Raw genomic sequence first — 12196 nt, forward strand, 5'->3', positions numbered from 1 at the left:
CCCTTTTCAATCCACTGTTTAGATTGGATTTTTGTTTCGGGCGTATAATGATGAATCCAAGTTTCGTCTACAGTTATCAATCGGCGCCAAACTCGGTCTTATTGCCTCTAAGCTGAGCCAACAGAGCGCTGGAAATGTTCATGCGCGCACGTTTGTGGTCTAGCGTAAGCAAACGCGGCACCCAACGCGCGGACAGCTTTCTCATGCCCAAATCTTGGTTTAATATGTGACAAACAGTTTCTTATGACATCTTCATAATTTCAGCTATTTCCCTAACTTTAATCCGGCGGTCGTCTAGTACCAATTGATGAACTTTAGCGATGTTATCGTTAGTGGTTACAGTTTTTGGACGCCCAGGACACGTTCATCATCTTCCAAGCTCCTGCGACCACGTTTAAATTCAGCTGCCCAAAATTTTACGGTGGTAAACGATGGTGCAGAGTCACCATACACAGAGTCCAACTCATTTTTGATTTGTGAAGGCGTATTGCCTTTCAAAAATAAAAATTTAATTACAGCTCGATATTCAATTTTTTCCATTTTGGGGAAATCACCGAAATAGACTCACAAAAACGACTGTCAACAGATAATTGCGCAAGATAAATTTCTGAAATTTTGGCGAGTAGCTATTATAATATGCACAATTTGAAGTAGAAACTTTTTTTTTCAGATGTGCCGCTAGCTTCACGTTGAGGTCGGTTATTTATCGGACAGCCCTCGTATATGTATGAATTTTTTAACTCAGTGGAAGTGCAATGTAGTGTCGTCCTCCTCACCGCTAGACACCGTTTTTCGAAAGTCCAACTGAATATCGACTAGGATATCAAGTCTATCGAAAATTTTTCAAATCATTCGCCAATTATTAAAGTGAATTAAATTCTGTAAATTTATATTTATAATTATTGCGCCTCACTTGCAAGTGCTTATAATATATACATATTTATATAAAGTTTCCTTGGACGCGTTGGCGTATGAGTAACTTAAAAATACCAACATCGACCTCCACATATGTCACTCATACGCTATGACCACCATAAGAAGCATATAGGGGTTTTTGAAACATTACTATTATTACTAGCTGAATTCAATATTATAATTGAAATAAAAAAAATGTCATGCTTATAATATTTTTCGCGCAAATTTTACAAACAAAGAAGAAGCAAGTCAAAGTAGAAGTAAAATAAAATAGACAAAAACGAAAAAATCTGTCATTCAATGACTAAAAATACACAAATATCTATAGTTTTTCAACTAAAGTTGTGAATTATTATATAAGTTTATAAGGCTTTTATTGGAAAATCGTAAGGAATTTTTGATATATTTTCTCTTATGCCTTTCTCATAAATCTGGCTCTCATGCAGCTCTGAAAACTTTGTTTATATTTAATTGAAAAATACTAATTCTAAACGTTTTAAGAGTTTACTTTTGATGCAATACCTTAGAGACTTAAGATAATTAAAGCAATAAAAAAAAAATTAAAATAAAAAAATATTAAAATACTTTTTATATATAAATAAAATAACTATAATATTTTTATGAGTGCATTTACATATGTATATACATTTTTAAACAAAATATATAAAATTATTAACAAAAATATCTTTTTGCGCATATAAAGTCGTACCGTAACCAAAAAATAAAAATAAAAAAAGCAAAACTCAATTTTTCAATTTACAAAACATTTAAATTAAAAATAATAGAATCTTCTTATGAAATACAATTTTCTGATTTTTTTTATTCAAAAAAATTTTTATTTAAAAAAATTAAAAAGTTATATTTCACACGATGTTTCTATTATTTTTAATTTTTTTTTAATAAAAAAAATAGAAAATAAAAATTCTTATATTTTTTTAACTAATTTTTTTTTTTTTTTTTAAATTTTGTAATAAAAAATAAAAATAATAGAAACTTCGTATGAAATACAACTTTCAAATTTTTTTAATAATTTTTTTTAATTTAAAAATTTTTATTAAAAAATTAAAAAGTTATACATTTTTACATTTTTTATTTTTATTAATAAAAAAATTTTAAAATTTTTAATTTAAAAAAATTAAAAAATTGTATTTCATACAAAGGTTCTATTATTTTTTATTTATTTTTTTATTAAAAAAATTAGAAAATAAAAATGTTGTCAAACCTTTTTATAAATTTAGATTTACCATAAATGTATATCTATTACTGTATTTTAATTTTATCATAACTTAAAATTAAAATAAAGTCAATTCAATCGCTGATTTCGACACATAATCAACGCTTCTATTCAGATGCAAATTTGCAAGGTCCATAAAATCAATAAAAACAATAAAAATAGGCCATTAACACAAACACAAAACACTGTATAAAAAATATGAACAAAAGACTCTATAAAAAAATAATAAAAACAATAGACAATATAAAAAAAATAAAACTAAATACAAACAATGATTTCTATGAACTTGTTTCCAAATAAGCACTGTGAAAAAATTCCAAACGAAAATGCCAACAAATTGCTTGCATTTGCTTTGAAAATCAAATTGTTTGTATTTTTTCCAACAAAATTGTATGACTATTAAAAAATATGACAACAAATAAATATGCTTTTACAACACTGTGCTGTAAACTGTAAATTTGGCAAACTCAACATATTTTCCAACATCATTTTCATTACTCACCATTTTGTCCGCTGATTTATGCTTCCTTCAAAATTAAATTTATTCTGTTATCAAGCTTCTTGCTCTTCAATAGTCTACGCACGATTTGCACGTTTACCCTTTTTCCTTTCACCCGCGAAGTTCAGCGAACAGCCGAGCTTTGTGCCGAAGTAAAACTGCTTAAGTGAATTACCAAAGCCAAGGAATCACTTGTTGAGCGTTTCGCTAGCTGTTGTTGCTGTTGTTGTTTTATGTTGACTACTTTTGTTAATGTTGTTGCTGGTGTTGGCTACACTTTCGTTGTTACCAGAGTAATGATTGTTTTTTTTTGTAATTTTTTTCTATTTTTATTTCACTGGAAATTAACTGCAGACGATTTTGGTTTCGTTGGCGTTGCGCGTTTCCTATTTGGAAAATTTGTATATTTTTACGCTCTTTGTGTAAAAAAGAATTTTTAGTTGATTGAAAAATATAGATTTAAGATTTCTAAGTTTGATTTTTTTCCTTATAGTGAAGTATGAAATATTTTTTGTTGATTTTTTCATAGAATGCTTCTAAAACAATTGAAGAACTACTCAATGCTTTCAGCAGTAATTTAATTTCACTGGCAGAAGGTGAGCAAACGAAGAGAGTAAATCCGGAAACATACAGTGGTAATGGCGACAAAGTGCGTGCTGGCGCCGAAGGTGAGTATAAATGTGCATTAGAATGGAAATGAAGAACAAAGGAAAGTGGCTACAAAAGGGTTTGTGTAAATGTGTGTGTTTAAATGTGTGTACATTTGTGGTTGGCTGCACAAATAGAAATAGCGGTATCATATGTAATGCAAATTATGAGCTTTATCGATCACTTCACTACCGGTACTACGTAACGGCGCATAGCGGAATAAGAAGGAAACATATAGAGAATATACATATGTATAATAACATATATGAGCAGCTACTCTTATATATGGGCATATATACCTATAAATATTTATATGTATGTATGTATATATGAGTGAGTATCCACAAGAGTGCCTTAATATGCCTCCATTGTACTATTCAAACCGTCTGAAAGCCAAAATAACTATACTTGGGTCGACGAAGTCCAGCTGTGATGTGCCCTTTATACCTACGGGATTGCTATCATCAGAGGATTTATAGCATTAAATTGCGAAAATTACAAAATTACACATTTTTGCCGGCAAGGAATCAATCATGAAAGCAAGTAGCGTTTAAGAAATGCTATCTACAGTGGTGTGCATAAAATTAAACAATTTAGGCTTTGTTTTTATAGAACGAATATAGTTTAACAGTTTTTAGAAATTTTGATCTTATCGAAATTTTTTTTAAATAAAAAAATGGGTAGAGGATCTCGAAAACCCAGCTTCAGCACTACCAAAATTTTAAGAATAAAAAATCAAACTATTAAAATAGTTCAGCCTAAGCCAACTCCCAGAGTATCATCTAATCGCTATTTTAACTGGTATTTTGTTCAAACTCTTAACCCTGAACCAACGCCCAGGGTATCTAACTGCTATTTTAGTTAGTATTTTTTTCAAACCCTCCTCTCTTCTTTAACACACACACCCTTAACAATGTATAACTAGTTCACTTTCTTAAGGGTTGCTTAAAAATGCCCTATGTCACAGAAATAACACAGCATAACACTACATATACTTCGATTTAAATATTAATGCGCAACCATATATCACTGCAACCCTTCGTGTAGCGCAAATTGCGTTTCAAAGCACTTGAATATGCATGCAGTCGGGAAAATGAGTCGGTAATATTAGAAAACTATTCAATGTCACCAACAAAACCACAAAAGCCACCCGCTGAGATCGCATCGCTCGCATGCGTTTTTACATACAAACAAATGTTTATATAAGTCCATGTATGTATATAAATGATTTAAAAAATAATAGCAAAAAAGCGGAGAGAGCAAAGTTCCTAATTTATATAACGTATGTTTTCATAATATTTTTCACTTTCTTGTGCCAATTTGCGAACTGGTCTAGACTTCTTAATTATTATGTTCATATGTATGTATATTAGGGTGTAATTTTTTTCAGTCCCGTCACGAAATTTTCTTGGAAATACCCTGAAAATTTTAGCCCTTAATATTAACATTAAGAACTGGACCAAGGCCCGTAAAAATTTTCCATAGAAAATACACTACAATCGTGAGTTTTAGTCTTTAAATTCCTACAGATCAGAGGTATTTTATGGCATCGCTTTGACTTTAGACGCATGTTTCTCAGAATTGTTCACTGTACAAAAATGCTCAGTGCAACAAAGTCGTTACTCACACCGGCGAGGTAGTACGGGTTTTAAACCCGATTTTTCCAAGAATTTCGCATTTTTTTGGTATATATCTCGTAAATGACAGAATCTATAGAAAAAATGTACACAACAAATTTGTGGGAAATTTTATTTGCTATAAAAAAGATCCGAGGTCAACATCGCTATCATTAATACTTCTCGAGATATTCGGCTTTTTATGTAAGGCTTTATAAAATTTTTATAGATGGTATGTATTAAAAAATCTATGAAAATTGCAAGCAAAATTTTTCCCAATGGTAAATAAATTATGTATTTAATTTGCCGAGATCTCCTACACCCTCCTTAATGACCGAGTCAAGTTAGGCGAATTCTTTCTGCAATAATTTTTAGAACGAGTTTGCTTGAAGTTAAGAAAAAGTGCCTGTGAATCATTGTGTTGGCATCAGAAATATAGCAGCAAATATCAACATCTCTAATGGATCGACTTAGTTTGGGTATGACGTATGTCAATGCTAGAACTGAGTCTTCGGAGGGTAAAGGTCGAGCAGAGAATTATTATGGCAAGTGTTGGCATGTAGGCTCCTAGGCTGTATTAAAAAATAAAAAAATGTCAGTGCGGATCAAATTTGATCATAATAAAATAAGCTTTATTTCAAAGTCTCTTTTGAAAGTAAGCACAGATTTGTATGAAATTATATGAAAATGTATTACTTTTGACAGTCCGGTCCAAATTTGATCACAATAAAATAAACTTTATCCGAGTCTTTTTTGAAAGCGCTAACAAAGATTTGTATAAAAATATATGAAAAAGTATTGTCCGGGTCAAATTTGATCATAATAAAATAAACTTTATTTTCGAGTCCTATTTGAAAGCGATAACGAAGATTGGTATTAAAATATATGTAACTCTATTTTTGGTCAGTCCGGGTCAAAATTGATCACAAGCAAATAAGCTTCATTACCGAATATTTTTTGAAATCAAGTACAGATTTGTATAAAATTATATATGAAAATGTAATTATTGTCAGTTCGGCTCAAATTTGATCACAAGAAAACAAGCTTCATTTCCTTGGATAGCTTAATAATTAAACTTGAAACTCAAAAACAAACAAAAGATTGAAAAATATTATATTTATAGCTTAAATTCGGCATAAATTTTTCTAATTTTTTTTTGTTCACGAAACGGTTTCCATATTCTTCTTCAATCTTTGAACACGCTGCTTAAAACAAATTTTCAGGCAATTAAGCGAAAAAGCACAAAATTTCTTAAATTAATGTAATATGTTTGTACACAATGTCAGCTGATCGATTTGCGTCTCCAATTTGCATATACGTACATTTACACAAATACATTAATTAAATATGTACTATATCTATACATATGTATGTATGTATGTACTTCGCTTCAAGTCGCTAATTGTTAGAAAATAATTACTTTGTGACAACACGCACTTTTCACTATTTTAATTATTATTTTCTATTACTTTGTATGACCATAATTTTTCTATTTTCGTTTTTGTTTTTGCTCTTGTATTTCCATTAACTAATATGCAATTGTTATATTCTCTACGCTTTACATATGCACCAAACATACATACGTTCAAATATGTATATGAAAACACAAAACCCGCTCGATGAATTGTCGCTCGATACACGATAATTGAAAACTAACCAACTCGCTTGCGAATACGACTGACGTACGACCGTAGAGTTGAAAGCGTCCAAGCAAACTGAACGGCAGCGTAACCGGCATCGCCAGTCGAACTGTGAATCGACCAAACGCAACAACGAAGCAGCCGCATTCTTCGGCGGCACAGACGGCACAGCGAATGCCTTCGAGACGGCAATCGGTGAGCTTAGCGCCGACGATAATGACGATGATAATTATTATGATGATGATGGATTCGAGAATGACGACGATGCCAACGATGGCAATGACGATATCGATGAAGATGACGATAATGGCGATGGTGTTGACGATGGCGATGTTGTGGACGATGACCAAGCCAGAGACGCGACGACCGAGCCCACCGAAATGACCGACCCCAGCGAGACAACCGAACGTAGCGAGCCCAATGAGGCCAGCGATGCGGTGCGCTACTTCCGTGATGGCTATGCCGGCAAGAATAAGAACAAGAGCGGCAACATAAATAACAACAACAACAACAATAGCGGTAGCAACATTAAAGTGAATGGCAGCAAAATTGTGGTGTTTGATAGCTTCAAGTTGGACGAGAACGGCGATGGCGAAAGTGCTGGTGACGGCGACGCTGACGCAGATGGCGACGGCAACAGAGACGACGGTGACGATGTTGCCAGTGAGAGCGGTTCGGATTTCGCGAGTTTTGAGGGCAATTCGAGCAGTTTTGATGTTGTGATTGCCATGAAGCCGGACAAGAATAAGGTGAACGAGCAGCAACAACAAAAGCAACAACAACAATTGCAATACAACAGCAAGAAAGAGCAGCAACAGCACAATACCGAGCAGCAGCAGTTGGAAAAATTTGAACAACAACAACGACAACAACAACAAAGGCATCATAAGCCACTTAAGTTGAGCAAACAGCAACAACAACAGCAATTGCTGCAACTGCAAATGAGGCAACAACAACCTGAGCGCCAGCAACAAAAAGCGCTGCGTGAACGCACCGAAAACTACGATACACACATACAACAACAACAACAATTGCTGATGCAGCAAGTATATGAGGAACAAAAGCTGCAGAGCCAACAACAACTCGCCAAGCGCGATGAGCGACGCTGCGAGCCGAAGACGATCAGCCACAAAGTTTCAGCCGAACAAATTCTCAAACAATCAAACAATTTACAAAAACAACTGAAACAACAACTGGAGGAACATCAGCGCTGCATTATCGAACAACAGCAACAACAGCAGTTGCATCAACAACAGTTGCAGCAGCAGAAAATGCTCGATCGCAAGGACGAACTGAAGCTGCAGGAAAAACAGAAACAACACCAACAACAACAACAGCCGAAACAACCCAGCTTACCGCCACCAAAACCGTTGACGCGCAAGCAACTGCAAGCGCAAGCGCAACAACAAGCGCGCAGCACATTTACTTCGCGCCACACCTCACGCGCCAGCACCTCACGACTGCCGTCGTCGCGCGTCTCACCGCTGCGCACCACAAGTCGCGGCGTTCTGTCAACGCGCGCCAAGAGTCTCTCCAGCAGCCGCGCCGACATGCATGCCGACAAGTCTAAGTTGCTAAAGAAACGCCGCAATCCGCTGAACTCGCCACCACCAGCTCCCTCGGCCACGCCTACCAATTCGGCACGTACACCGCGCAGCACACGCGTCAGCACCGTCAGCTCAGCCAGCGCTGCTTGTAATGCGCAAAAAGTGCGTGCACCAGCGCAACAAGCGCTTAGACCCTCACACACCACACCGAATATGGGCTTCTACCGGGCTGACGACGTTGGCGCTGGTGGTGATACGCATGCGCCAGGTGCGAGACTCTTACACGCGCAGTCACAAATGCAACAAATGTGCTCGATGCTCAAGTCTGAGTTCGTCGATATGATGATACCGCTCGCAAGCGATGGCGATGTCAACGCCGACAAGGCTACAACGACAAAAGCGTCGGAATCACGTTTAGACAAATGCAACGATAAGGCGCAACCGAATCAGGCAGATACACTAGCTAATCACGATCTAATTGAGGCGCTTACCAACTGTCTTTTCAAGTATAACGAAGCAATGAAAGATAACGGCAAAAATATCGCCAGCCCAAGCGTCGCCACACCCAAAGCTGATAGGAGAGAAACGAGAAATGTTAATCCCGCAAGGTGAGTAAACATTATTTACAAAACTTTTTTTAAATTACCTTATTATTGATTCACACTTGAATATTTTAACATTACCATTGGGGCTATCATCACGTCATAACAGTAATATATACTCGTAGTATAAAATGGAGATTAATGGGATTATCTGTGGTCTCTCTAGCTTGTATTCAGAGAGATACAGTAACTTCAAAAGTTCATTGCTTTAAGGCGCAACAACAATTTGTATTCCTTCGAGGGTTCCTAAAAGGTTTTACTCCCATACAACAGCTCCGCTGGCTAGGTCATGTCCTCCAAATCGACGAAAACTCTCCAGCTCTGAAAATTTTCGACGCAGCAACCGCCGCAGAGCAGCAGAGAACTTCCTCTTTCTCTTTCAGCTCTACAACATTGGGAAGAGCAGGTGGAGAAGGACATGGCTTCGCTTGGAATCTCCAATTGGGGCCACATAACAAAAAGGAGAAACGACTGGCGTGCTGTTATTAACTCGAATATGACCGCGTAAGTGGTGTCTACGCCAGTAAAGAAGAAGATTTGTCTCCATAATCATTGCATCCAAGACTAGTTGAAAATGTGGTCGATTAGCTTCAAAATATACATCGCCCTTTATTTTTCTGATAGGGACCTCCGAATCAATCGGTTTCTCATCGTTATGTAGGGTTTGCTACTTTTTATCTACATCATACTTGTTCCCGTCAACCATAGCGTTCATGTAGAGTGATCGCAAGCATTGTTTGATAGAACCATTGTTTAATAAAGACATTTTGTTCCTGAGGAATACGGCTTATGAAGGAATAGTGTTCTATAAGCTTGATTAAATAATAACTGCGTGAATGGTAACACTAATGGAACCCTCTACCACGAAACTCTACTGTTAAGAACTCATAAACTGTAAATTAGTAGATCATTAAAAAGGTTTATGTGCCGAAATCGCATATAGAATCTATGAAAAAATATTAGCCGACTAGATATCGCGAGGAACATTGGGATTAGATTGCATGAATCGGAATATAAAAAGCTCTGTAATGAGGTGAACATCTGTCAACGAGATCACGACGTAATTCAATTTCGATCAGTCCGTAAATTGAAAAGGCTAAACCTTTAAGCCTTTTTAATAGCATCGAATTTTTAGAGAAAAGACACCGGCGTTAACGAAAGAAAATATATACATATTTATCTTCTCGTTTAACCAAAGATCACCTATATAATCCTCAAAACTATTTCGAAATCTCAGAAGTGTGCTGGTATTAAGAATAGAGTAGTGGAGGGGCCCCGAAAACTATAAAAAAAGCAAAAAATTTGAAGAGATCGGATATGAAATATTTTTTATATCGAGGATCATACAAGTCTATATGTACATATATTTATTTAGTATATCGGTATCTTTCTATGTGATCTCATTCACATACTAATGATTTCTGAAACTCAGACACTCATGTTTCCCTACAATTGGAGATTGCTATTCCGTTTTCTGACTCATTTATTGCTAATAACCGTAAAGCATCTACATAAATGTACATATGTACTACATATGTGTGTAGAGTTGTCATCTGCCCTTTGTTACCTTTGAAGCAAAGCTAATTATTTCCACAATGTTCACATAACTTTTGTATAGTGCATGGTGAAACGAAACGTAATTTGAACTTATTAAAAAATTATGAAATTATTCGAAAAAAAATTGATTTTTTTTTTCAAAAATTTCCAATTAATTTCAAGAGGTTACATGGGTTTCCTTGTGTAAAAAACCAGCCTATTTTAAATTTTTTATACTTATTTTTATTTTTTATATAAAAAAATTAAATATTTATTGTATGGTCCATTTTAAGGCTTCCTATTTTTTTGAGAAAAAACACAAAAACATCAAATTACAATATGGAATGTTCATTTTTCAATGTTCAATGTTAGCCGCAGCCACGTCTCAGATGGTCCATCCGTTGAGTCCAATTTTCGATGACTCGTTCGACCATTTTGACTGGTAACTGGAGAAAGACACGCGTGATGCATTGCTCCAAGGCCTGAATCGAAGCGGGATTGTCCGCGTAGACTTTAGACTTCACATATTCCCATAGAAAAAAGTCGTAACGGTGTGATATCACACGATCTTGGTGACCAATCGACCGACCCAAAACGATAAATTATTTTATCTTCGAAATGTTCTCTCAATGAATCCATTGAATGATACGTGGGAATGATATGTGGGAAACGGCGCCGTGTTTTTGAAACGAAATGACGCCAAAGTCATGAGCTTCAATTTCAGGCATCAAATAGTCGGTTATCATGGCACGATGACGGTCGCGATTGGCGGTTACGCTTTCACCTTTATCATGTTTGAAGAAATATGAACCAATGATTCCACCGGTCCACAAACCACATCAAACCGTTGTTTTTTCTGGAAGAAATGACAGCTCTTAAACCTCTTCAGGTCGCTCTCCGTCCCAAATACGGCAATATTACTTGAAATTAACCACATCGTTGATCAAAGTTTACCTCGAAAACAACGGATCTTCTTGGAACTTTTCAAGAGCCCATATGGAGCAGGGATTCCGCTGGGAAGGTCCAGCGGCTCTGGCGATCAGTTTAAGATCTCGATGTAAAATTCACCTAGTCGTTCCAAACATCAGTCCGAGTTGATGCGAACGGCGCCGAATCTCCTCTCCACGGTCTTCGTGTCCACTCTCAGCTACGGCTTCGGTCTAATATTATAAAATAATATATGGTGGGTCTCCAGATGGGTGGTAATGTTGCGAATGGTGCGACCAGTAGGCTGATTATGTTGACCATAAGTTGAGCGAAGCGCGCGAAACACATTCTTTACAGAACGTTAATTTTCCATGTTCGATAAGTCCAGTTATTCAAATAACACTACAATTCTAACCTCGAAAATCACGCTAACTTTCCCGTAAGTGATTTTCAAATCTGCGCCTCGGCTGTGTAAACAATTTGCTGCAAATAAATACTCATTTACATACATACAAATGAATGCGAGGAAAACAAAAGCTTTATGCACAAAGAACATACAAAACAGATGACATCAAATAGCGGCAACAGCAACTCTTCCGAAAAGAGAGCAAACGTGGAGTAAACATACTTACACACTTACCACCGCAACCCGCTGCTTGCCAGCTATTCAACACCCGACCGAAAATGATGTCATCAAGCCGGCAGAGAATATCGCAGCGCCGCTACCGGTCGTTTATCGCCTGCGCTGAAGCTATTCAATAGCTGCTGTTGACGGCTGTCAGTCAAAGCAGTTCGCGTTTAGCGCGGCCCAGTGTTTGGACAGGCTTGCGTCCAGCCCCGCTGCGCCAACTACTGATGGACTACGCGCGGTGTGTGCCGTTGCCGGTGCGTATGCTGATGAGATACATAACTGCATAGATATGTATGTACACAAATACATATGTTCGGTATGAGCGGTGGTGGTGATTGCTGAGCGGAGAGGATCTTTCACCGAAACTTCAAGCTGCGTTCTTACTTACTATGCTTACTCAC

At 36.4% G+C, this 12196-nt stretch overlaps 2 protein-coding genes across 4 annotated transcripts in view; one reads left to right on the top strand and one right to left on the bottom strand.

The window, feature by feature from the left end:
- Positions 1 to 6700, bottom strand: part of LOC105227449 (transforming growth factor beta-1-induced transcript 1 protein) — a 37386-nt gene extending 30686 nt beyond the window's left edge. Inside the window, exons 1-2 of one of the 2 annotated variants that reach the window (XM_019990745.3) lie at positions 6570 to 6700; positions 2652 to 3034 (exon numbers count right to left, since the gene is read on the bottom strand). In XM_019990745.3, the coding sequence (XP_019846304.1) occupies positions 2652 to 2654 (3 nt within the window). In that variant the 5' untranslated portion in view covers positions 2655 to 3034; positions 6570 to 6700. Of the gene's footprint in view, positions 1 to 2651; positions 3035 to 6332; positions 6348 to 6569 lie in introns of those variants that run through there. The other variant, XM_049455618.1, reaches the window with a different exon arrangement.
- Positions 1 to 12196, top strand: part of LOC105227515 (uncharacterized) — a 60188-nt gene that overhangs the window by 41028 nt on the left and 6964 nt on the right. For both annotated transcript variants that reach the window (XM_049455608.1, XM_049455607.1), the window contains exons 9-10: positions 3178 to 3316; positions 6607 to 8707. In XM_049455608.1, coding sequence (XP_049311565.1) covers positions 3178 to 3316; positions 6607 to 8707 — 2240 coding nt within the window. The remainder of the gene's footprint in view (positions 1 to 3177; positions 3317 to 6606; positions 8708 to 12196) is intronic.

This window comes from Bactrocera dorsalis, chromosome 4 (genome assembly GCF_023373825.1).
Source record: "Bactrocera dorsalis isolate Fly_Bdor chromosome 4, ASM2337382v1, whole genome shotgun sequence".
NCBI lineage: Eukaryota > Metazoa > Arthropoda > Insecta > Diptera > Tephritidae > Bactrocera > Bactrocera dorsalis.